Source organism: Amyelois transitella, chromosome 19 (genome assembly GCF_032362555.1).
Source record: "Amyelois transitella isolate CPQ chromosome 19, ilAmyTran1.1, whole genome shotgun sequence".
In the NCBI taxonomy this organism is placed as follows: domain Eukaryota; kingdom Metazoa; phylum Arthropoda; class Insecta; order Lepidoptera; family Pyralidae; genus Amyelois; species Amyelois transitella.
In genome coordinates, this window is record NC_083522.1 from 5773983 (window position 1) to 5801962 (window position 27980).

The 27980-nt window shown below is 34.8% G+C and overlaps 1 protein-coding gene across 1 annotated transcript in view; it reads left to right on the forward strand.

Moving 5' to 3' along the window:
• The window catches only part of LOC106132538 (cell adhesion molecule Dscam2), a 157095-nt gene that overhangs the window by 85847 nt on the left and 43268 nt on the right, over positions 1-27980 (forward strand). Inside the window, exons 4-8 of the mRNA XM_060949429.1 lie at positions 5818-6016; positions 7499-7654; positions 8743-8874; positions 15726-15861; positions 27618-27805. Of these exons, the coding sequence (XP_060805412.1) occupies positions 5818-6016; positions 7499-7654; positions 8743-8874; positions 15726-15861; positions 27618-27805 (811 nt within the window). The remainder of the gene's footprint in view (positions 1-5817; positions 6017-7498; positions 7655-8742; positions 8875-15725; positions 15862-27617; positions 27806-27980) is intronic.

The following is a 27980-nucleotide window of genomic DNA, read 5'->3' on the forward strand; positions in this document are numbered from 1 at the left end:
CAATTTTATTGGCATTACGAGTGATCCTTGAGAATTTATTGATACTGATTTGCCTGATCGATGGACGTGAATATGATATAAGCTTTTTTGGTTTGAATTATTTATTGACTGGTCAAGCTGTAACTTGATAAAATGTTTGTCTTAAAATACAAGTTCAAACAGCAATTTTTGTTTTTCTTTTTGTACAACTGTTATTTATAATTTAGAAACATTATATTTATTTTGTTTTCATGAAAATTCTTTAACTTTTTTGTTATATTCATGCATTCTTGCTACAAACTAAAACTCGAACATTTTAATCTTTCTAAGCTTTTCCCTTGACAGCATGTCTAAATTCTTTCTAAAATATTTTAATGCAAACATTTTATATGAAAGTCGCATGCATTGTTGACTAGTATATGTTAAAACTTATGTATATCTTTGCGGGAATTATTAGATACTTTATTTCCTCGCTTTCTTTCTCGGATTTACTTGATTTTTTAAAAAATAAATACATACATACATAAAATCACGCCTCTTTCCCGGAGGGGTAGGCAGAGACTACCTCTTTCCACTTGCCACGATCCGTGCATACTTCCTTTGCTTCATCCACATTCATAACTCTCTTCATGCAAGCTCGGCGGTTTCGGGTACTTTTGACCTGACCCTTTACCAGGACGTCCTTAATTTGATCAAGATATGTTCGTCTAGGTCTTCCCACTCCTTAAAATAAATATTATTTTACAATTGTTTGATGGTAATTATGGATATATTATAGACGGCACAACTGGATATTTATCGTAATCGTCACTATGATAATCTCCAAACTGCTGCCTGGAAAAAATCACCTAAAATAGACTGTTTGTAATGTTTCTTTTTTTATGTAAAGGGAATTTTATTGAGTTCCAGTGCATTTTTAACTAATCCAATATAAATTGGTTTCTTGCAAAAGTTGTGGCGGTCACACGTCGATCGCGTAAAAACCCGACTCACCCCACTCAGAATCTTAGTGAAAAGCATACCAAGCTTATCTTCAGAGAGTGTTGTCTATTACTAGAACAAAAATTGTATCACAATACATAGAAGTTGGTTTGAACTCACCTTCAAATTAAATTAATGCACGAAACATGTTGTTATCCAGAAAAATAATTTGATTCATAAACCAATTGTTCAAGCAAACCAAGTATTTTTATTCCCAATACGTATTAGAATTATTAAGCAATTCAGCTTTACTTATCAAACCGAGCTTATTCACTCTTTGAAGCTCAACTTATTGAGATCGTATTCCGTAAATAATATAATATTCAAAATAAATCCTAAGTTAATATAGTCAAGAAGCAATATACGAGATATTCAGTATTTCGGATTATTTCTTAATTTTTTTAAGTCTAGAAAGCAAAGAAAACCGGAGAAATTGAATATTGCGCTATGTGGCGGAACAAAGTAAGTACACTACAAAGGTCATGGATTTAATTAACAACTCTTTTATCCTATAAAATTGAATCACAATATTAGGTGCACAAAAAGGTCCATCAAACAATTACTAGCTCTACTTAGTTTCAAACATAGCCGAACAAATATTAATCAATTTCCTTTGTCTCATCTCATACAAATTTTCAATTGTAGAACAAAAGCAATAGATTGAAATGAAAATATAATTACGAAAGTTTTCAACAGATGGTTGTATTAGCTGGTTGCGAAGCTCCTTATTGGTCGACGAACAATTTAAACTGTAACGATTGGAGTTAAAATGGAGCCATATTTGTCTAATGAATAAATATACCGTGCTTAAATAGAGAATTTATGAACGTTAATTGGTTTCGTCTAATGAAATATGCTTGACGATAGTCAAATATAGCGATGTTTAACGCAAACAGAATTAAAGTAGAGGATTGCAGATTTTTATTTGTCAATTGGGTATCTCATTAACCATTAAATATAACCCACCTCATAACACAAATGATATTAGATATCAGATGAACAAACAAGAAGCAAAAATCGGCTACGTTACGTCTACGTTTAAAATCAAATAACTTAAGTGTTCCTTTCTCTTGATTACCTTTGCTTTACTAAAAAAAAATACCTCAATTACATCATATAAGCAGATTTAAAGATTTTTTTTTGAGTTAAAATAACTTGCCAAAAATCTATGACGAAGAATGATGTATCGTTTATTTTAAGATAATTCCTTTAGCATTGAACTATTCATCATTATTATTGATTGATTATCTATTAGCACACTCCGATATCTATTGATATTCAGAAGAAATAGATCATTCGTGTGAGCTCGTGGTCCCACAAGGAAGTTACTTCGGCCAAAGCCAGCAAACAACGCCCAAGTTCCATCAAAGCCAAAAACAAATATAAAAAGTTGTAAGTTTCAAAGGGATGATCCTTTTACTTTCCCTTTTTGTTCTTCTATGATGAATTGTGTTGTTAAATTGAAAGGTCTGTTATTATTTTTTGTTTAATATCTTGACATTGTTAGAAAAAAAACAGTAGGTACGTAAGATAGCAAGTACATAGTGCAAAAAATTGTTAAACATTCTGAAATGTCAAATTTCAATTACTTTTATAAATTTCCTTTATTTACTTCCTATTTTCCATTTAAAGTGTAATGTGAATTTAAATTTAATGTGTAATGTAGACATTTGCATTTTCAATTAAATATGTATACTTCTTTTCATGTTTTACTTTTATTTATTTATTTTCATCTTACAGCTATGATGACAGGAATTAACATGACAAAAATTAAAAGATTCTTTCAATCATCATTCATTGTTTAAGGTATTTTCTATTTTCAGAGTTAAGCATGTAACGACAAGTAACTAAAATATCAGTAAACATAAAATGGCTACGCTAAGATATAATAACAGACCACAGAAATCTGTATTAATGATAGAAATTGTGGACTGAAATTCATATTTATTAAAAAAAAATTGTTATTTTGTAAATAAGTATATGTATGTAGCGTTTTGTAAATGTAATACATACTGTATGTATTTATTCAAAGAGGTTACAAAAAAAATTAAATTACGATTATTTTGGAATGCAATAGGTGGGATGGGAACTTTTTCCCAGAAATTTTTACTGTGTTTTTACTGCTTCAAGTACTGGATTTCTCAATCTCCTGTCGTTTAACCCAGTTGTGCTCAATCCAAAATATGAATGGAATATATAAAAATGATAATGATACGTTCTTTTTATAACATTGGTAGAAGTCTTGTTTAAAAATCTTCTTTACCAATATTTTAAATTATTAAACTAAAAATAAAATAAGGACGGAAAAATTTATTGAGCTCTAGATTTTACACGTCAGCTTCTAAGGGATGTTTAAAATATTCAAGAGAATACCTAGTAGGGCGTTGGGTGTTGGCCACAAAATAATGAATATACTGAAGGTTATTTCGTATTTATACCTCAGTTTTACAGGGGTTTATTACAGTCGTTTAGTATAGCATTCTTGGTAGTTACTTTTTAACACAATATGGTAGTTCAATAGGTACTATTTTTATATTTTTTTGTAGAAAATTTATAAAATTAATAAAACGAGATGAACCACCACAATCACAATAAACCGGCGTAAAATGAAAATTCGCGATGATTTTCGTTTCAGCAAGAATTTCTAGAAATCATCTCTTAGTGCACTATCTCTCATTTCTGCGTGTTCCCGGTTGCACCCTCCACAGAAGTGTTTCGGGGCCCGGGCGCCGCCCCATTAGGGCACTTCTAGACAATAAAAAAAACCTTCACGTGAAATTTAGAATTTTGTTTATTCTACCCTCTTTTTATTTTTGGTGTCGGGTGTCGTGGGGGTAAAGGGAGAGATGCAAACAAAACATCATTAGGGCGGTAAAAATAAGCTTTGCTGTGAAATTATTTAATTAATTAGAAAGAATTTGTCCTTAACTTTACGAAACAAACTTCGCTTTGAATTTAATCAAATTAAATCTCCGAGAAAAGCTTATTTAAATATAAATGTTCACTCATTCAACGTTCAAACATCGTGTTTTTATTGGGATATCAGTTTATTATAAAATTCTTTACTTTGCAGTAACATTGTATTATTTGAGTAAATTTTCTGCAGTGTTTGTAACTTTAGTTTTATACATTCTTTTTTTTAAACCTTATTGTGATAAGTTGTACACTAATAATTGGAATTATAAAAAATAAGTAATACTTCTGAAAAAATATAAATTCAATTGTCTTACGGCATACTGCATATGTATTTTTTTATGGACAATAAAGATAATTTGTATTTATGGTAACATTACAATCTCGCCAGTCTTCTGGGAAACAACCCTACATATAATTTAGCTCATGAACTTCTTTACCTTCTATATTTGTAAATATAATAATAAATTTAATATAAATTCATAAATAAATACAGAATCTCAAAAAACAGTAAATTGCTCGAAAATATAAAGTGAATGTCTCGCTCCGCTGTGCAATACAACCAGAAAGGTGGGGAGCAGGCAAATGGTGCAGAAAAATGCAAATTTGCACATTCGCTCCGCAAACTATCGCCTGCCTAGATTTAGTTTATGGAGACTGGGGGACAAACTCGCTGATAAGCGTTTCGCTCGATTTAAAACTCCACAAGTGGTTATTTTTTCTCTATAGATATCCGTTCTTACAAGGTAGACTGACATGAACGCATTACAGATGAACTCTGGGAAAAGTTAGCACTGAGGTGTAAACCGAAATCTAGCCGCAGAAGTAAAGATAAACTGTTTACTAGATGGACAGGCGATCTGGTCAACACTGCTGAAAATAAATGGATTTTTAAAGCGCAAAACCGAAAAGTAGGTATAGATCGGGCAGGCATTACAGGCCTTCATTCAACATTGGATGTAAACGGGCTGAAGGAGAAGAAGGCTGACATAATGAAGTCTGATAAGGACTTTTGACACTTTTATGTGTGTGTGTGTGTACCAATATAAGTGTCCTATTTCCATTTTGCTTGATGGTAGAAATGGAATGAAGATTCCAAAATAGGAACAGGTTGCTAGCCTCTAGAAGAATCTAAGATTTATAAGATTTTCACTTGACAGATTAAGTGGAATAGAGACAGATATTAAGAAAAACAAGTTCATAAAATGCATATGTAGACCACATAACAATATTATTACAGAAAATAATTTCTCTAGAACAGAAAGGGACACATAAGTGCCGCGGAAAGGACAAATATTTACTTCTAAACAAAAGTACGAAACGTTGGCATGCGAAAGACACACAGGGGACAAAAATTCGGGCTTATAACGTTCCGGGGAATTCCCACAAGCGTTATAAATATAGCTATAACGTATTTAACTGTCAGAAAAACTCACGACGCAACTTTTTCCGCGGCATATTACAAGAAGTTAAAATTCGCGCTGCATTTTACGAACCATATTGTCTTGGGAGTAGTTCCTCTCTTTATAAACTGTAGCAGACTGTTATGTATTTTTTTTTCCTGTTTTTCTTGGCACCCTTTCCACTAATAAGGTTGCTGTGACGTTTTGTTGCAGTTTTATTGGTTCATTGGTTTTTCTTATTTTGTTTTGATATTAAAACAAAGTTTTCCTATTTCACGAGGTTGTTTATTTTTAAGAATGAAAGAAATGGATTAAGTCATGGAAAGAATAATACTCGTTTTTGATAGATAAGACGGAATCAGTACCTTGTGGTCGGTTAACTTCTTTTAAGTATATAAATACCAAATCTAGCCATCATATACATAGAACACTTCGACTAGCGGTGTTATCCATTCATTTACAGGAGACATGAACGCTATTAACCATAAATTCATTCATTAACAAGTTAATAAAATGATCGAATCCAAAACTTTTGTTTCAGCTGGACTGGCTTCTCCTGGACAATTCTCCCGTGACGTCACTGCCCGGTCTTCGGAGGGTCCTGTTGAACGGTTCCCTGGAGTTGGCCCCGTTCCCTGCTGACCGGTATCGGCGGGATATCCACGCAACCACGTACAGGTGTAGGATCAGATTCAGCGGCGGGTTTGCGCTGTTGTCCAGGAATGTGCATGTTCATGCTGGTAAATATTATTAAAGTATATTTAACATTCGAGTCTTGTTACTTATCTTATCTATACTTATCTATACTGATATTACAAAGATAATGTTTTTGTTGTTTTGTTTGTGTAACCTGGTTTACTAAAAAAAAAACGTTTCATTCCTGTGGAAATTTCGGGTATAGTACTCTCTTAGCACCCACTTCGACTCGACTATATACTCGTAACGGAGACATATCAAATGTCAAATATCTAGACCTAGAGGTTTGGGCTATTTGTTGATAATCGATTAGTCAGTCAATTAGTTATTTTCCTCTTTTATTTCAAGATCAGAACAAATAAGTAAAACATTTTTGAGTGATATACTCGTACAAAATTTTACATGGGGCGTTGCATTAAAGTTATATATAATTATCCAAATATAATCTGATATCCCTACTGTCATAAAAGTTAATTAATCACTTATATCAATATTGAAATAGCTTCTAAAATACATCTGATCCAAGAATTTAATTACGGCCATTTAATTTACGTTCGCCATTTATCATTCCGATTCATTTAACTTTATTGCTGTTGATCCTCTATTCGGGTATATCATTCAAATATCTGACATTACCAAAGTTTGAACAAGTTGTGTTCCCAAACTTGTGCTGTAAACCGATGTCCCACACACTGTCACAGAAATCCCTCTCAAATGTAACTACTCTGTATAAGATGACAGTGTTGCATATACGTTACGGTTGGTTATATGTCTTTATAGGTAATTTCGCTGAAGTACTTAAATATTCAATTCGCATTTCACATAATTTATTCCCTGACATAAAACCTCAGACAAAAAGGAGTCGGTACAATTTCAAAGAAACAAAATCTAATTAGGGTCAATTCATCATTGAATTATAATTTAAACGCTTTAATGAATTATTAATAAAAGTTCTGGATGAAAATAGACGTTAAAGCGAAAACGTCCGCCGTTTACTTTTGTAACTGCCTTAAAGTCAAATTAAGAAGGAAATTTGGAGGAACAGCAGGTGACAGCCCTTATAAAAGTAACGTTCGCAAACTTTATGGATAAACTTTCCAGGTTACAAGTCCAACCATGTCGTGCACTCTTAAGTACTATTGAATTAAGTAACTTACTTTTCGTATTACATATTTTATCCTTAAATTCTAAAGACAGGGCAAGTATTACATATAATGTAAAACAAAATATATATAAACATAAAAACCACAATTACTTTAAATACTAAATAATGACTGGTTGATATAGCTCATAGCATATCCCAAAGACTTGAGGCATAGTTTAATTAAATAAAGGAGTGCATACACAGACAAGACTACTTCGTAACTCTTCAACTGTATATTAAGTTTTATAGAAGGGTCAGTTCCAGCTATCTCTAACTGTAGTAATACAGTCAGGTATAACCCTCCTACAATGTAAATTTTTATAGAAGTCACATTAACCCTCTGCCGACTGCATGGTTTACAAAAGAGGTTCTTTTCTTACAGTTATCAACATCCCTTGGGAAGTCCACGTGCCCGACGAGTATGTGATAGCTGGCAACTCAGCTGTTCTACACTGTGTCGTGCCAGCCCACTGCGCAGACAGAGTGGATGATGTGGAATGGTTTACTGATGACGAGATCAGCGTCCTTAGATATTTAGGTGAGGAGTATACTCTAATAAACACTGATGACTGGCAATTCAGCTGTTCTACACTGTGTGGTGCCAGCCCACTGCAGACAGGGTGGATGATGTGGACTGGTTCACTTATGATGAGATCAGCCTGCTCAAATATTACGGTAAGAAGATTAGTGGCAGAGGGTACAACTAGGAACAGGCAAAGATGAGGGAAAAAGAAAACAGCGGTCACGTTTGGCTTCTGTGATCATGTACATGGTAAAAATATTTAATAAGCAGAGTCTACGAAGAGTAATGAGTAAAGCAATGAGGACAATTGAAATAAAAAACCACTTTTTCTTTTTCAGAAATAGATATTTTGATATTCCATTACATTGCTTACTCAGGCTAAGATATCAAAATCTTCTCAAAGAGTCAAACCGCCATATCGTATACGTGTCATTAAAATATTCTAATAAGCGCGTAGGGGCGTATATGTAAAATATTTCTCACGAAACTCATCAAAACACTTGTCAAGAAGGCTGCGACACACGCAATTACATTTTCATCGCAAATCTCATTTCGCCTGAGGAAAATCCGAGGCGTTAAACGAATCTTGAATAGCCTTTTTGAAGCGTGATTTGCTTATTGTGTATTTTTTTATGAAAGTGACATTAAAATACCTGTTAATATTATACCCTATTTTTAACCGACTGATGAGACCGAGTTCTGCTTATGATTATGATTCTAGAGTGGATAAGTCAGGTTTTTACACAAAGCAACGCCTCTCTGTCTATTCTCGGCAGCATGGGAACCTAACCTCGCTTGGAAGGTTATATAGGTGACTAAATGTTCAGGTTTCCTTATGCGCTATTCCCTTGCCTTATGAGCTCCGTTCATTCAAATGAATAAGCGTAATTTAAAAAAAATTTGTTGAAACATGACAGCAAAGGGATTGAATATTCATAGGCATACCCTGGGCTCCAGGCATCCAGAGGATAGGTCGCCACCTTGCCTAACGCTAGGAAAATGACGAGTGACCTTAACCATTAAATCTTTTGTGTAATATTTAAGAACTAGCTTTTGTCGGTGGAAATCAATAAACTAGACAGATACTATTGTTTTATCATCAGGTACAAAATACCAGCTCCTGGACGATGGCTCGCTGTACATCAGCGAGGTGAGCCCGGACGACCGGTACAACACGTTCCGGTGTCGGGTACGGGACCGGATTACCAGAAATTTGTACTCTAGTCAGTACTTCGGTAAGTCTACATACGAGCATTGTAATTTTCTTTTAGTTTTTTACTTACTTTATTAAGGAGATGCATTCCTGATATCCGATAATGAAAGGTGCGCTTTGATATTACAGTACCTACACATACCTTTTTTCCCTTTGATTTGTTTACCTTCCTTAAGTTTTAAACCACAATCAAATACAATGATTCTTTCTAACTATAGTCAGTCAGGCAGTCTCTGCATCCAGTAGCAGATGCTTTCTATTTGCGCATATTATATTGAGGGCGTCTTCCATTCATCTCTTTTTTTCTGTATTTTTTTAATTATTGGTTTGTTGTTCCGTTTTCTTTTTGCTTTATTTGATGTATTTCAAATTTTATGCTAACGACGCTCCACTTTACTCCACCGACAAGAGTTGGCTCTTAAATATAGGAAGAATATTTTGGGTAGGACACATTTCTCTAAGCTGATAGCCGTTAGGACCAAAAAGCTCTTGAGTGAAGATCACGTTATTACTAAAAGCGCAGGGAGACAGCTTCCTTTGGGATGGGCCAATGATCTGGTGAAGTTCGAGGGGAAACTTTGAATGACGGTTGCCTTCAACAGAGCGAGGTGGAAATCATTCATCATATAATGATGATGAGATTACAAACGTCAAAGGTAAAGGATTAATTTGGAATTTCCCTTTTAGACAATTGTCCAGCGATCACTTTCTCTATATCACCATTGCAATATTAAGCTCAATTGTCTAATGCGTCTATCAACACCGTTACAAATAAAGACGTAAATATTCTCAGATTAAAATGCTAATAAACCAGCATTTTAACTGCCAACAAACTCGATTTATTTGACCTGCCACTTTCATATGTCCATGAACCATTTGTAACTTCGAACCGCAAAATATAACGCCGACTTTTCAACTCCTGAAACATTACTGAATATTAATGTATAAACCATTTTGGCTTATATTTCCGAGCAATGTGTTTTCCTCGATTGTCACATTTATTGATCTTATAACAAATCAGTACCTTCCCGTGTGGTTCCCGGAACTTAAGAATAGGACTACTCCATCTATTTTCAATCAATATTTTAAAAGACAACCGAGGGAATAGTTGCCATTTGGTTTCAAGACCGAAAAAGACATGTTGGAAGACCACAACCACAAATGAGGCGTAATAATTTACTTTCGTAATTTAGTTTAGATCCAGGGGATAACTGAACTTTTATCTGTCCAAAAGATTGCAGCGAGTCTACGCCTAGCTCGTCAAAGAAGGTTCTGTATGATGATGACGCATCATTCCATCGAACTAAGAACTAAACAATATCTATAGCTACAGAAAAATTCTAAACAAACTTCCCTTATCCAGGCAGTTCTCGAAGTTTGTACACTTTACATATTACCTGCTCATCAGAGCAGGCAGATTTATGGTCATACGAACTTACCTAGTGCTAATGTACTTGATAAGTTTTTGCGTGCATCCGAGTTTCACAAATTTCTCGTAACGGGTACAAAACAGGTATTGCCAGTCTATCGAATTTTTTGTTTGTATTTTACTTACATCACTAATGTAATAAATACATGAGATCCAGAATCTTTTTTACTACGCTTTTATTAGCTTGGGTTGTATCTATGTATGTAACGAAATCTTTGAGCTTAATTTTCACTGGTTTCTAAACGTCTGATCAACTTGGAACTTTGCACACGTATCAAGAACCGATGACAATGCAATATTTTGATAAGAGTTTCTCATTATCTTTATTAAAACTGCCAGGATTAATAAATTCATTTTTAGATAGCTCTGTCTCTCTTACTCTCCTACGCCTTCGTAGGCTAGCACGCTAGCGATTTCTGGAGTTTACGACTTACTCTTTCGAACTTGCGTGAATACTAATAAGCCTCATACACGTAGATTTACTCTATTTGACATTTATATAAGATGTTTGATCACAACCTCGATTTATTAACGCTTTTCATAGATTATACATACATACATACATACATAAAATCACGCCTCTTTCCCGGAGGGGTAGGCAGAGACTACCTCTTTCCACTTGCCACGATCTCTGCATACTTCTTTCGCTTCGTCCACATTCATAACTCTCTTCATACAAGCTCGGCGGTTTCGGGTACTTTTGACCTGACCCTTTACCAGGACGTCCTTAATTTGATCAAGATACGTTCGTCTAGGTCTTCCCACTCCGACCTTTCCCTCCACACTCTCCTTGTATATCTGCTTAGTCAACCTGCTTTCATTCATCCTCTCCACATGACCGAACCATCTTAACATACCCTTTTCTATTCCTGTAACTACATCTTCTTTCACATCACAACATTCCCTTATCACGCTGTTCCTTATCCTGTCACTCAATTTCACACCCATCATACTCCTTAACGCTCTCATTTCCACTGCATTTATTCTGCTTTCATGCTTCTTTTGCCATACCCAACTTTCACTCCCATACATTAATGTCGGGACCAACACGCCCCTGTGCACAGCCAGTCGAGCCTTTTTGGATAGTTTCTGACTGCTCATAAAGGCATGCAAAGCTCCATTCACCATGTTCCCCGCGTTCACTCTCCTTTCAATATCACTATCATACTTGCCATCTGATGTAAACTTTGATCCTAGATATACAAACTCTTTCACTTGCTCCACTTTTTCTCCTCCAATCAAAATATTACATGCTGTCATTTCTTTCTCCATTTCAAAAACCAGTGTTTTAGTTTTACTTACGTTCACTTTCATTCCTTTCTCTTTTAAAGCTTCATGCATACAGTTTACCATCTCCTGTAACTCCTCCGCTGATGACGCCAGTATAACCTGATCGTCGGCATAGAGCAGACATTTGACGAGTAACTCATTCATCCTTAATCCACTTTTAGACTCTTTCAAATCTGTCAAACAGCTATCCATAAATAGGTTGAACAGCCACGGTGACGCAACACATCCTTGCCTAACGCCTTTCTCAATCTTAAACCACTCAGTGTGCGCTCCGTTTATCCTGACACAAGCACTCGAATCCTCATATAAGGATTTCAGTGCTCGTATTAAGAGACTGCTCACCCCATGCATAGAAAGTGCTGACCACAATTCATTCCTCTCAACTCTGTCATAGGCCTTTTCCAGATCTACGAATGTGCAATAGACTTTTTGACTCTTGGCCAAAAACTTTTCGGCTATGCACCGCAAGGAAAAGACCTGATCAGTACATCCCATTCCCTTTCGAAATCCCGCTTGAGCATCCCATATTTTGTCATCAGTTTCATTCCTGACTCTATTAATCAATACCTTAGCATACAATTTGCCGACGACGCTAAGCAGGCTTATACCACGATAATTTTTGCAGTCCAGCTGTGACCCTTTTCCTTTGTAAAGTGGCACGATAACAGCCTTACACCAATCTTTTGGTACTCGGCCGCTTCTCCAACACAAATTGAAAAGGCAGTACAACTGACTAGCTACTACGCCTTTTCCTGCTTTAAGCATCTCGACCGACACTCTATCACACCCAGCAGCCTTTCCCGCTTTCATACTCTTAAGTGCTTCCACAATTTCGAACATTTCAATTTCGCCTTCCATCTCATTCTCTTTTTCTTCGCTATAGCAGAAATCTTTCTTATTTCCTTCCTTTTTTTCAAATAAACTTTCAAAATAGTCCTTCCATATCTTTAGTACACATTCTTCTCCTTTCACAACGCTACCATCCTGGCATCTGATCCTAGTCAGCTCTCTGGTTATAGTATTTCCTCGGGCTGACCTTACGGATTTCCAGAATACTTTCAGATTTGACTGAAAGTCTTCTGATAGCCTTTTATCAAAATCCTCTTTATACTCTTCTTTCTTTCTAATCACAGCTTTCTTAACCAAATCTTTCATTTTCTTATATTCCTTACGTGCTTCATTCACATCTTCATCTATAACCTCTTGCATTCTTAAGTTAGCTTTTGCTGCTAACAAATCCAGCCATGCTTTCTTCTTTAATCGCACAAGTTCTTGCACATCTTTACTCATCCACGCATTTTTGTGATTTTTTCCTTTCCTTCTTCTACTTACACCACACACTTCAACAGCTACTTTCACAATTCTTTCTTTAAATTCCTTCCATCCATCTTCAATATCGCTCATTTCCTCTAAATCTTCAAATTCATCCTTCAGTCTATTAATATACTTCTTACCTACATCCATATCTTGCAAATTTTCTACTTTTACTCTTTCCAAAGCGCTGGTTTGCTCCCTTACCCTGTGCCGCCAGCGATTGAAGATACCCCTTATCCGGGATATCACCAGTAAATGGTCCGAGTCAATGCCAGCACCGCGATATGCACGGGTATCCAGCACTTTGTTCTTCAATCTTTCATCTACAATCACAAAGTCTATCATACTTTTTAAAATACCTTCCACTCTTGTGTAGGTGTGGATCTCTTTATGTTGAAACATTGAGTTCGACACAAAAAGATCCCACTCTAGACAAATTTCTAATACACTTCTTCCATTATCATTCACCTTTTCGTCACCAAACGCACCAAGCACCTTTTCATATCCATCACGCTTTACACCCACCCATCCATTAAAATCACCTAACATAATAATCTTCTCATTTGGCTTGGTAACTTTCAATACTTCTCTTACACTATTCCAGAACTCCTCGTTTTCGCTTTTTGCTGATGTTGTACCCCTCGAACCCACATCCCAAGGTGCATAAACACCTAGAACGAAGATCCGAGTGATTCCAACTTTCAGCCTAATCCATAGAAGACGAGGGCTGACACACTCATACTCATTCACGCACTCAGCCATTCGTGCAGAAAGAATTAGACCGACCCCTTGACAGCCTCGGCTGGTACTGGAAATTCCAGACCAATACGCCGTGTAAGGGCCGTGCTGCGTCGCGTCGCATCCTTTCCGCTTCGTTTCATTCACGCACAACACATCCAAACGTCTTTCATCCATCATCTGGCATACTTCCTCAATCTTATCCTTCATTCCTCCTCTTACATTCATCGTCGCAAAGCGGCTTTCAGCAGACCGCATACCGCTCCCGCCGGGAACGAGACGTGATGGGGTGCGGACACCATCGCCGCCATCTAGGTGCTCTTTCAAAAAATTTGCATCCATGCGATTCCCACGAGACGCTAGGGAAAAATTTTGTCCGCCCCAGCAGAGCCCCGCATGCCAGGGTAATGCTAGCCATTACCTGGGGGTCGCCCAACCCCATGGCGGAAGTGGCACGCTCGAGACTAGGCTCGCCCCTAGCCATGCATCCATCGGCGCGGCAGACCTTAGATTGGCAGGGATTTACATTAAAGAGGAATCCCAAGTCTATCCCTTAGTCGGCTCTTACGACATCCGTGGGAAAGAGATGGAGTGGTCCTATTCTTTTGTAATGGTGCCGGGAACCACACGACAATAGATTAGAATTATTAGTATTTAGAATTATTCATAGATTATAATTACAATAAATTAATCAGAACATAAACTTTGAAATTATTTTACGAAACAAAACTTTCGGAAGTAAAGAGAGAATTTATCGTGATCAAAATAATTTTAATCATCAATTATCGAGTAGATTATAATTAACAAAAATGAATTGAAAAAACCAAACTGGAACTTTGCATCTCGTTTTGATTGTGTTAATATATCCCTCGGTTTCTTTTCTCTCTGCCCGTTATATCTATTCTGATTGATTTTGTGTCAAGGTCACTCCTGGCCTAGCTTTGGACTTACAGTCGATAAAGAAGGAATTAAATATAATACAAATATATCGAACCATAAATCGCTGGCTAAAACGAAAATAATTTTCATTCAGAAAAACAAGGCTCGACCTTCATACAATGATCTATATTGGAAAAAGTCTGTTGCATGTTAATTATGTCAGTATATTATGTTGTTATCTCTTTGTCTTAGATGGTTGCGAAGGTCTTTTCTAGTAAGATAGTTATACTAGAAGTGTTAACTTCCAAAAAATAATCGTATAAAAAAACTAAAAAACTACTCTTTTATTTCTAATCGAACTAAAAAATACAAAATAAATAATAGTTAAAAAAAAAACTAAAAAAACTACGCTTTTATTGCTAATCGAACTAAAAAATTGAAAATAAAAATTAATGACAAAGGAATTATAAAACAATAGTAGCAAGTCGAACAATCAGTTATAATTATAACAAAATTAAATTTATAAACAAAACAATTTAAATCGGAGTAAAAAGCGTGGGGTGCTTGATGTAGTAAATATTAAAATCATTCTATTAGCATATATTTATGACAAGAGAGTTATGAAAATGAAGTAAAATGCACCCCACGCTTTTTACTCCGATTTAAATTGTTTTGTTTATAAATTTAATTTTGTTATAATTTGAATCGGAGGTAATTGACTATAACTGATTGTTCGACTTGCTACTACTGTTTTATAATTCCTTTGTCATTAATTTTTATTTTCTATTTATTAGTTCGATTAGCAATAAAAGCGTAGTTTTTTTTTAAACTATTATTTGAATACTTAACTGTATTTATTTTATTTATTATTCAACTTAGATATTTTTACATTACATACAAATAAAACAGACTTTAAAATTTAACTTTAAACACTAGAGTTTTTCAACTCTTTATTTTATCCAGTATTTTTTGTATGTATAATAGATTTTTGCCTCTTACAATAAGGAGAGAAGACAGTAACCCATTACCCACCAGTGGGTTACCAAAACATGACAAATGAACATAGCGTACAAATGTTCATTTATCTTACGTCTACAACCTTTGCAGGTGAACCTAAACCCATTTTCGATCATGGTTGATCCAGTTGCCTGAATGTGCAGTTTCCTGACGATGTTTTACCTAAGAAAAACTTACTTAATAATAAAAAAAATCTCCTTCCTCAGGTCACGTAATCGTGACGGAACCAAAAGGCGGCGTGAGGCCGCGGGTAGCAGTGGAGGCGCGGTCCCGTCGGGTGCAAGCCGGACAGGACGTCCGGCTGCCGTGCGCGGCTCACGCTTGGCCGGTGCCCAGTTATAGGTAAGGTTGTCATGGTAAAACAAGAGAGAAAGTATGAAGGGATCGTGGTAAGGGGTAAGATAGTCTACCTGTCGTTTCAAAAATAGGCGTGAATTTACGTATGTACAAGTATGTAATCATGGTTATCTTAGTTTTGGGCCAATAAATGGTGAATTCAGGAGCAAAATAAATTCTTGTGTTGATTGACTTATGATTGACTGACCGAGGACGGGACACATAATTTACTAAAACCAAATGAACTTTTTATTTAAAAAATTTGGTTAACGTTGAATACTTACTTACATTATAGATATCGTCTATCTTGCAAACGAAATGGATTTTATAAATACAAGAAACTATTATTTCAACCAAACCCCATAGACACTAATAATATCTCTAACCTAACGTTATATTTAATTATTCATATATGTACATTTTCTATCTAAGAACTTGTAAATAGGTAAGTTGGTAGGTATAAATACATAAGATGTAATAAGTACCTACGTAGGTATAAATCTGATCAGTGAGCAAGCCATGTGCAGTGCTGGCTACTCTCCAGTCCAGATAATGTCATGTGCGAGACTGAATAGACGGCAATTTATTTATCCCCAGACATAGCCTATTGTGTGCCCACGATAACGACTTAACCCGGATATTAATAGGTACTAGCTGTTGTGCAGAACTTTGCAAAGTACCTAGAAATTTCGGAATGCAGAAGAAATTTTATCAGTTAAATAATAACTGAGTTATGGAATTAGGGGACCCCTTTTTCGAAATTTCCACGAAAACTAAAATAAAAGAGATTTTTTGTTTCACGCGGGCATAGCTGTGGGCGTACTCTAGTTATTTCTGAAGCATGTGATGCACTTTCTAATAATGAGCCCCAATTATACTTTCTTTCACCTTTTATTTCAATTACTCGTAACTATGGTCTAGTCTTTCTAAATATGATTACTGAAAACCGGTTATAAAACTTACTATTTATATTTACTATTTTAAAAAAAATCCTTTATAAATCTACTCGATTTAAAATGCTCAAGTAATAATAATTAAGGTACCTATGCTTGTTTAAGTATAAATTATTAATAAAGTTCTATGCAATTATTTCTATTCCCAAAAGAGGTTAACCTAGCCTGAAGAAATATTAATTCCAACTACTACTGAAATATTTATTCAAACAACTAGTGCTAATGAATGAGGGAACTGAACTAACGCGGTTTGCTTAGAATTAAATTGTATATAAAATAACGATGCCACCAAGAAAATTAATCTTACTGAGTTATGAAATCCTGTTTCAAACATCATTTGCTTAGTACTTATTTATTTTTTGATACTTGCGATTTTTTTTTGCCAGAGCTACGTTTAATGGAAGTGGAAAGATGTATGTAATTTTTATGGAGATATAATGAGCATGTTACATAGTCATTGCATCGCCTTCATACTTAAGTAACTTATCTCCCTTTCATAATAGCTATGTTCTTAACATATTCCACATTCTTAGCTTTTGGAAAAGCTTTTGGTACTTATAAAAGTATCATGCCATTAAAAATATGATACTTTCCTTTTAGCAATATTTTTTTATGCTTTGGAATTGTTTTAATGCATAAGTTGTTTATCATTTTGTTCTTTCAGTACTTATCAAAATATACACAGATATCTATTTTTCTCCTTTGAAAACCATAATGCTAAAGTCTATAGTAAGCAAGTAGGTACATAATAAATTAAGTAAACGAAGTTTGAAGTTCGGATTTTTAATATACCTATTCGCCAAGTAAGTGCCATACTTATCTTGGATGTTCCTCGAGATTTTTCAAAAAGTTAGATAATTTTCTAACACGTAATGTTAGAAAATTATCAAATTTTTTGAAAAATCTGTGATTTTAAACGAGATAAAAATAATTTATAAAAGCTAAACAGCTTTTACTAATCTGAATGAAAACTCTATCTGATTTGTGAATTAAGTTTAGGTACTCATTAAGTTGGATAGTGTCCAAAAAGCTACCAAGTCATTGCGCTGTATCAACTTAACTCATAGCGAGTAATACCATTATCCCAGTGCTTCTCTCCCTTACGTACCTATGTGTACTAATAACAATGCGAAACCGATAAAATTTGTACTTCCTGTACATTTATCTGTACAAATAGGCCAGATAACTGTTTTTTCAAGTTATTCATGAATAGTTCATATTTGTTATTTTGCCAGAAAAATATATATAATAACTTTTTTCAAATATCTGTAAAGTTCCTAAATTTAATATAAAATCATATTTTTCAAAAACGAGCGGAGACGCTATCCGCCATGTTTGTCTATTTATTATTTGTTGTCTGATGTCATTGTATTATAACACAAACATTTGACTTGGTATGTTGGCACTTGTTTTGTTTACCTAAAATTTGTTCAGTTTACATTTAGAGTGACGTTTTTGATGTTTTAAATTAAAAACACATTTAATTTAATGCTTTTAATTATGAAATTTGATATATTTTGATTTCCCAAGTTTAATGCAATAGGAAGTATTAATTTAATATAAGAAATGAATTATGAGTCAAGTAGCCCATTCGTCCGCACTCTTTACGGGAGAACACATCCAGTTGCCTGAAAATGCAGGTTTCCTCACGATGTTTTACCTCCAAAATTCTTTACCTATATAAAACAGCACGATACAGTTGATTGTGGTACTTTACGTACAGTCCACTGTCCTATGATAAGTTAATACCATCATCCCGCGTCAATCATATTGAAGCCGACCGCAATATCGCCCGACACCGGCGATATGTATTGATCTGTATGCAACAGTACCAATCCAATTTGTTTATGTTGCTTTCTAATCTGCATGTACGTTGGAAGGTGGGCTGCATACGGCAATTCAAATGGATCAAAACTGCTAGAAATATATAAAAAATAAATGTTTGACCATTGGTAGAAAAATCAGTATGGTGACGTGGTAAATCGAAAGTTAGTCAATGAAAAAGGTCCAGGTACGAGTAAAATGCCTAATCATATGTTTGTGAGTTTGTATATTTACAGACATATTATTCTGATAACTAGGTAATCTATAAAAGCACAGAAACTTGTTGGTTAGTGATCAGAGTGAGAACTTCGAATAATTTACTTAGAATTACTTGGTGAAAGAATTAAAATAATCTTAATTCTAGTCTGATCTTATATTTGAAATCGCTTCGTACAATGTTTTTTTAATTACAATCTTTTATTAGATTATTGGTGTAGTTCATGATCACTGCGACGGTCTGATAATGATCACATCTAGCCATTTCAATTATTTATCCAATTTTCGCTGGACTTTATTTTTACATTTCTGTAGATCTAGTTCCCCTTGAGATAAGACGAAAGTAATTTCCTTCTCGTGCTTTCTACGATTGCATACATCATTCAACACTGCATATTTCCGAGCTTATCGATTCATATCAGACTCCCAATGCGGAGTTTAATTCTACTTTACTTCCCTTAATTCTCTCCCTACTGGGTGCTAAAAATCTCGATTTAAATTTAATCCGTCCGTATACGTGACGGTCAAATTGGGCGTTTTATTTTGTCGCGAAACCGTTTTGATCTCTCGTCGAGATTTCCCCACGATTTTATAATCCGGCGACGTGATTCGTTTTAACTGCCAAGAAGCAATTTAGCTGGCAAAACCTGTTTAATTGGATTATGATGCAAAAGAATATGTATTTAACATTTTTAAAAATCTAATACCGAACGTGTTAGAGCTATCAGTCTTTTCGAGACTGTTGGCTCTTTTCTACCCCAAAAGAGATAAAAGTAATATGAGTACATATGTATGTATTTCACCACCATAATGTAAATACTCTAAGATGTCACATGGATATGTTTAAAAAATATTTCTGTCAAAATTTTAGACTGATTACAAAAATATTTTTGTTCTAATATTTAACTTAAAATGTAATGAACAGTTCCTTATCCAATTCAATTTTAGTCTTAGATGTAGGTGTATTTTTTATGTGCAATAAATTTCATCTATATCAGCTACCTAATATGAATTTCTTTTATACTGGTTTAAAAAAAATTCTATTTTTTACTCAGATATGTTTACGCCTTTATAAGCCTTTTCTGAAATATGTCAAAGCGAGTCGTCCTATACTATTCAAATTTCAGGTGACATACATTTATATTATGTGAAGCCTGAAATATTGGTGAAAATCACTATAAGTCGTTCAGAATAATTTTACCGTAAAAGTTATCCTCATTTAGGACATATCCGAGTTCCAGGAAAGCAAAACGTAACTTTTAAATAAAATATATGAATTATTTAATCACAATAGTGTTACAATTAGGTAGCACTGTCTTATAGCTTTCCACTGGTTATTTTAAAGTTAGCTTAGTTAAGAGCCGGCTTCTCCCGCGCATAACGAATTTTGAGCTTATTTCTCTCTTTATGGAATAATCTCTATACTTAAGGGTTTGGGTTGATTTAACAGTCATCTCCTCTTTTATAGATAGATTTTCATTTTTATTTCAGTTACTGCGGACCATATCCATAGTGACTTCAAAACCACAAAACAATTGCATCTAACTACGACTAATCTTAATGATTTATTTACCAAATAATAAAAATGCCGATCGGAAGTGTGGCATGAATCAATTATTTATAACTACCAAACTGGAAATCCCCAAAGTTGGTCACGTAGCCAACACAAACTGAACATAGACTGTGCTCGCCAACTTTGTTTGATGTTTGTCTTCTGGCCTGGTTAACACACAGTTCGACAAATTCGCAGGTCTGATCGAAAATCATGTATTGTACCTAAGCGTAAATAACAGTGTCGGTCTTTGAATAAAACTTTAAGTAATAATAGTTTAAAAAAAAACTAAAAAACTACGCTTTATTGCTTTATTAATTATTTTTTGGAAGTTAACACTTCTAGTATAACTATCTTACTAGAAAAAACTTTCGCAACCATGCGCCCATCACCGGAGGTTTTCACAACTAACTTTCTTAAAGTTATATGTGGCCTGATTGGATTAAATCTCATAATATTCTCATAATGATGATTCTTTTTTAGGCGATGGGCTTGCAACCTGTCACTATTTGAATCTCAATTCTATCTTAAAGCCAAATAGCTGAACGTGGCCTATCAGTCTTTACAAGACTGTTGGCTCTGTCTACCCCGCAAGGGATATAGACGTGATTATATGTATGTATGATGATTGTTAAACCCAGTTGAAAAGAATTCTATAGTGATAAATCACTGTTAATAATATTTTTGACTATCCAGCAAACATAATAATTTTCGATTGTGGCCTTGCCAGGAATCAAACCACAAGATTAAGAGGCAGATTGATACAGGAACAAAAATATTTCAAACATACCTCCACTGCCTTTACAACCAGGAACGCAACAATGTTTATCGGAAGACATCGTGGCACTTTCGTTGTAAAACTGTCTTTCACAAAAACAAACACAAACTTGGGACTCCTATCTCAAATAACACAGTGAACACAGTCAGAGTCCAATCTCAGATGATAAAATCACACGAATATCCGGAAGAACAAAGCTCGACTCAACGGAAGATTCCAAACTACAAATAACGACAAGTTATCAGCACAAAACAAAGTGCAAATAGGTAAATACACAGGCACCGGTATTAAAAAACAGAAAGAAAGTTTACAGGTTTTCTAATCGAATTCGAAACTTACTGCAAAACTTATTTGACATAAATAAATGTCACTCATTTCTTAAACGAGTATTACAGTGTTGCTATTATAAATAGGCAAAAGATACCTAATGTTAATTCAAGAATTGCATTAATATGTTAAATACGTATTAAATATCACAAAGTTCTGTAGGTAGTAACTTTATTCTTGTATTGTTGTAAATTTAGTTGTTCAATTTTCATTTATTACTTTTGTTTTATTACTTATATATTTTTTATTGTTTTAAAATATTCTACTAATTCTACTATTGTTTCTAATGGTAATTCTAAATGGAGCGATGCGATGAAATAAAAAAGCCTCAGGTTAATAGTAACATTATATGGAAATATATTACATCTCTTTTTGGACTCCTTATACGTCAGAACTTCTTGGTTTCTTGTATAGAGATTACTGGCAATGGTGCTATCTCTGTCTCTCTTACTCTCATACGAAGGATCTAAAAATGAATTTATTAATCCTGGCAGTTTTAATAAGGATAATGAGAAACTCTTATCAAAATATTGCATTGTCATCGGTCCTTAATACGTGTGCAAAGTTCCATGTTGATCAGACGTTTAGAAACCAGTGAAAATTAAGGTCAAAGATTCCGTTACATACATACATACATACATACATACATACCTACATACATACATACATACATACAACCCAAGCTAATAAAAGCGTAGTAAAAAGCATAACGAGCAAATTATTTCTTCCGTCTTGTACCAATGAATCTTTTCTGATTCATGTAAATTAGTTTAAGTGCTAACCGAAGATACAAAACATCGTCGAGAAACCTTCACATTAAAACAAGTGTATATGCGACCATGATCCCATATGGTTTAGATTCCCCTGCAAAGGTTGCGGGTCCAATAAAGAGTCGCTTAGTGTCAAAACCTGATGTGCCTTCCCAATCAGAGATCATGGTCAAAAAGCTTACCCTGGGCTTCTCTTCAGAAAGATAAGGATGTAAACGGAATTAATGTCAAGAGGGAGAAGGAGACTTAGCGACCGGTAAAAGTTACATATTTACAAAATCATAGAATAACATTTACGTAATACGTTTCGGTATCATTCAGCCACAAAGCTAAACATACGGTTAGATAATGGATTGTTTTTCCAACTTCTAAAAACAATCCATTTTCCCTCCAACAGAATCTTCCGCCTTAAGGTGTCAATAAGTGCTACTTCATGTCAATTAGGTTTTCCCTGATTTTGTGTATTTTTTGGTGATCGCGATGATCAAAATAATTATACGTATGACTACAGTTTCTTATGAGAATTTTTAATGCCCGAATACTGTATAAATTTAAATAGAAGCATGCAACTGAGAGGAAGATATGTATTTACGAAATTTAAAAGTTAGCAAAACAGACATGTTAAAAATTTTAAAGCTCTAAATAAATAATGTAAATATATTGATTGCACTTATACTGCATAAACTACATTTGTATCGCGTATTAATACTTCTTAAACTGTTAAGCATGCCCTAAATTTTTTCCAAGATACGAAATTCAACGAAAACATACAAGACAATAGAAAAACAACAAAATTCATAGAAAACATACAAGTAATACAGTTCCATTGTCATTTTACTAATTCAAACATAAGGTAGAAATATAAAACGATTTCTCCTTATCAGCAAACAAATGGCGCTGAAAGGGACCTTAAAATTACATTTTTCCTTATAAACTCAACGAGATTCATGTTTTGTAAAAGGAATTACGAACTGAGTTGAATACGGCGTAAAGTTTCATATCGTCATAGTCAGAGGAAACCTTTTAGAATGCAAATGTCCCATTGCATTTCAGCTCCTTTCAGAACTATTTCTAAGAGGTTCCTAACTTTAGGAACATTGGGGATTTTGCAGCGCACAACCCTTTCATTTCTAGGAATCTACGAAGTGTATTAGAGACTAGATTGCTTCTATAGAATAACAACGGAAGCTATTCTCTGAAAGTAGAAAATCTATCAAGTGACTAAACTTGAGATTAAACTGAGATGATTATTTTTTAACATTATGTCCCTTATTTTCTTATCTTTTTCTATCATCCTAAAGAAAATAAGTGAAAAGAGCTAAATGCCGGAGAACCCAACCCGATTGGTTGATGACGAAAAAAAAACAATGACCTCTTTTAAGTACCTACTCACTCTTTACTATATACTACTATACTATATACAAAGAGTATATACTATGTACTCTTTGATCCTCCCCATTCTCTAAATCTTTCTAGAAAATTACAGTAAGTGTTTTTAGGACCGCAACTTTAGTAAGAGTATAGTTATGTACTTTAAGGAAATACACAATAAATAATTATTGAATTACGGAAACCTTTTTGGCGAACACCTGGATTACCTCGAAACATCCAACTCTTGCTAATTGTGACCAAAACTTTAATCCTAATATGAAATGAAACCAAACTGCTGGATGCTTTAATTAAGACAAGAAGCCAATACAATCTAGTTTATTGAGTTTAATCTGACAGTATACAGATAGACGTAGCCTATTGCATAATTTATTAAAAATTCTAAATGCTACCTTGTTCAGTCTGGAGCAATATGTATTGGTTGTATTGAAATGTTAATTATACATTATACATTCGTCTAGTGAAGCTTTTGTTGTGATCTAATGGGTTAGGTTCCCTGCGAAAGTTGCGGAGTTCAGATGGAAGTCGCTTTGTGTAAAAACCTAACTGACCCAATCCAGAATCATGGTTATAATCGTCAGACGTCAGGAGGAATTTTCTACGCTGCTTTTTGAAAGAAGTTCAAATTCTGAAACTTGACTTTAGTTTTTTGAAAAAAAAATGTATACTATTTCATCAATATGTTGTGAATACTTAATACTAACGAAATTTAGCTTACAATAGATACCCATGCTTATTGACGTGTGTAATTGCATTAGTATCTGACCAAATGAGTATTCTTCGTGCTATCTCCCGGACTAATGATGGCGGAAATGTGTATCCCATTAGGATTTCTTCTTGTGTGCATTGAATACTGAAATGGTTTACCCAATTAAGATTCTTTTTGTTCAGGCATAAGTCTTAGTTACATCCTCGTCTCTCTGTAAAGAATCCCCAGCTGCACCTTTGGCCTCATGTTAGAACCAAAATCAATCTCCATATGACAATAATTATTAAGTGATATTGAAGTGACCCATTATTGTGAATAGAAGTTTTGAATCTGAATTTGAAATTGAATCCAATTGAAACACCTGACTCACTCAATCAAGCATCATTCCTGGATTGGGTAAATCAGTAGACACTCCCTTCTGACCTCCGCAACCGTTGCATGGAAACCCGACTCACATCGATCTTGGAGCTGCAACCTGCACAATGAATGCGCCTATTCCCTTAGTCGCGATGGAGTGGTCGTATTCTAAAGTGCCGAGAACCACACGGAATGGGAACGGAACGGGAAAAAAACATAAAAATTTTCTCCTATAAACAAAATTCACCTTAAAAAAAGAACCCATGCTTATTTACGCGTAATTGCATTAGCATTTGAACCAAATGTGTATTCTCCGTGCCTGCCTCCCGGACTAATGATGACGGTAATGTGTATCCCATTACCGGGATTGCTTTTGCGCATTGAATACTGAGATTGTCAGTCTGTATCGAATTAAGATTATTATTCCATAATTAAAACAAAGACTGTACCATGTGGTTCTGGTAATTTGGATTAGGGGACCACTCCCTCTTTTTCCCAAGAATGTCGCAAAAGTGACTAAGGGAACAGGCTCATCTCTAGCTTTTACCATAATACAATATGGATTAGGTAACCCTGCAGTGGTTGTGGAAGTCAGACGGGAGTCGCTTTATTTAAAAACTTGACTTATCAAATCCAAGTTCCTCTCTGGAGAGGTGAGGATGTGACAGGAGGAACAAACACTTTATAGTCTTCGTGTCATAAACATGAAAAGATATTATTATTTTTTAAATGGATGGCTATATTGAAAAGGAACTGCTAAGATGGTTTGGTTATATAACGCTCTTCAGAACGGACACAAAATCCCTTTAAAGAACAGAACGAACCGCTCCTCAAAACGGACACCCTCCCTAAAAGGGTGCTGATATCGGATCCAAACAAATATACCACTGGCAACAGAAGATGCATCAGCTGAAGAAACTCTTCCAGTGCAGGTCTCCTACTATGTCCTCCTCGCGTCGTATACCTCATTGCTGAGGTTCGTGACGTCGTCTTTCCGTGCAATGTGGCCGAAAAATTCCAGTATCCTGCGGAGACAGGTGGTGGACAGTCTCGTTTTGATTTGGAGTTCACGCAGGATAGATGCATTGGTACGGAAGGCAGTCCAGGGTATCTGTAGCATCTTCCTCCAGCACCACATTTCGAAGGCATCTATGCGGTCTCTATCAGCCTTTTTCAGGACCCATGTCTCGGCGCCGTAGCTAAATATGGAGAAGACCAGAGTGTGGACAAGAGTGTGGATTCCTACTATGTAGGCGCAGAAAAATACAAAAGACTATATCTTAAAATATTCTTAACCTAACAAAGAACTAAGTCAACTAATTTAGTTCTTCTCAGACTTTATTACGGATTTCCTGAGCTGACTTCCAATGGAAACTAATTTAAAGTTCATTTAGAGCTACTAACGTTTTTAACTTAATTTCAGAACGCCGTCAACTCACAAAATTTCCTCGAAAATAATTAATTGCGGGCACTTTTTCTTTCTAACTCGAAGAATGAACTTCACGCATTTCCTTTTGTCAGTTCTTTCTTGTTACACATTAGTTTAGTGTAAGAGGATGCAGATAAAAGGTTATCTTACAAAAGTGACCTTACTCGGTCAGCCAAAATAACCCTTTTTTATCAAAAAGTGGTAGTCAATCAATCAAGAGAACGGCATGTCGAAAGAATCTTGGGATTTTTCTAAATCTTGGCGTTCTTTCCAAAAGTTACAAGAGTACCTTATTATTATTGGTAAAACCCGACTTTTCTTTGAGTCCTATATTATTCCGATTTCTATGGTTATAATTGCAATCTTTTCCCTTACAAGAAGTACGTCTTTACTATGAAATACTCAGAAGTCACTTTAGTAACGCGTAAGAAATAGAAGTAATATAGCAACAATTTCAAAAAATCATTCAAGTACTGTGGTTTGGGAAACATTTCTTACTTACATTTAAACTTACACTACACATATTTTCGTAGGGAATTTTATATGTTTACAAAAAAAAAAGTAATTTCAGTTCTTTTTAATCACCAGCATGTTTTTAATACCGACTTATATTCAATTCTTAATAGAATACCTACATTGAAACTAAGTTTTTACAAATTGTATGAATGAGAGATCTCGTAGTAAAAAATTCACGTCAGGATCACGTAGTAGTAAAATAACGTCACGTTCTCGTAATAAGGTCGACAGAACAATCTGTTTTGCTTTCCTTGCGAAATCTACTTCGGATTTGTAAAACAAAATATGGATGTTACACTCGCTTTATAGAATACTTTCTATTATGTGATATATATTTCTAGCCCTAATGGGATAGTAGGGCTAGAAATATATAATAAGACAGTTTGGTATTTGTTAGCTATTATAATATAGCTAACAATTACCTTTTTTCAGACAGTTTGTCAGCCTTACTTGTATATATACCTCACAAAATTTCCTCGAAAATAATTAATTGCGGTCACTTTTTCTTTCTAACTCGAAGAATGAACTTCACGCATTTCCTTTTGTCAGTTCTTTCTTGTTACACATTAGTTTAGTGTAAGAGGATGCAGATAAAAGGTTATCTTACAAAAGTGACCTTACTCGGTCAGCCAAAATAACCCTTTTTTATCAAAAAGTGGTAGTCAATCAATCAAGAGAACGGCATGTCGAAAGAATCTTGGGATTTTTCTAAATCTTGGCGTTCTTTCCAAAAGTTACAAGAGTACCTTATTATTATTGGTAAAACCCGACTTTTCTTTGAGTCCTATATTATTCCGATTTCTATGGTTATAATTGCAATCTTTTCCCTTACAAGAAGTACGTCTTTACTATGAAATACTCAGAAGTCACTTTAGTGTTCATTGTTGACACATCGCCTAAACAAAATGTTATATAATGTGTGTAAATGAACCTTCTTTATAGGTGGTTTCGGGATCACCACGAGCAGCTAATACCCATAGAGAAAACCCCTCTGTGGCAGCGGGCTAGTCTACTCGGCGGCGGTCTACTCAGTATCCAGAGTGTGAGAAGAGAAGACTCCGGGAGATTCGTGTGCTGGCTCAATAACACAGTAGGAGTGGAGTCAGTCCACTTCACACTCATTGTCATAGGTGAGAAGAAATAGAAGTAATATAGCAACAATTTCAAAAAATCATTCAAGTACTGTGGTTTGGGAAACATTTCTTACTTACATTTAAACTTACACTACACATATTTTCGTAGGAAATTTTATATTTTTACAAAAAAAAAAAGTATTTTCAGTTCTTTTTAATCACCAGCATGTTT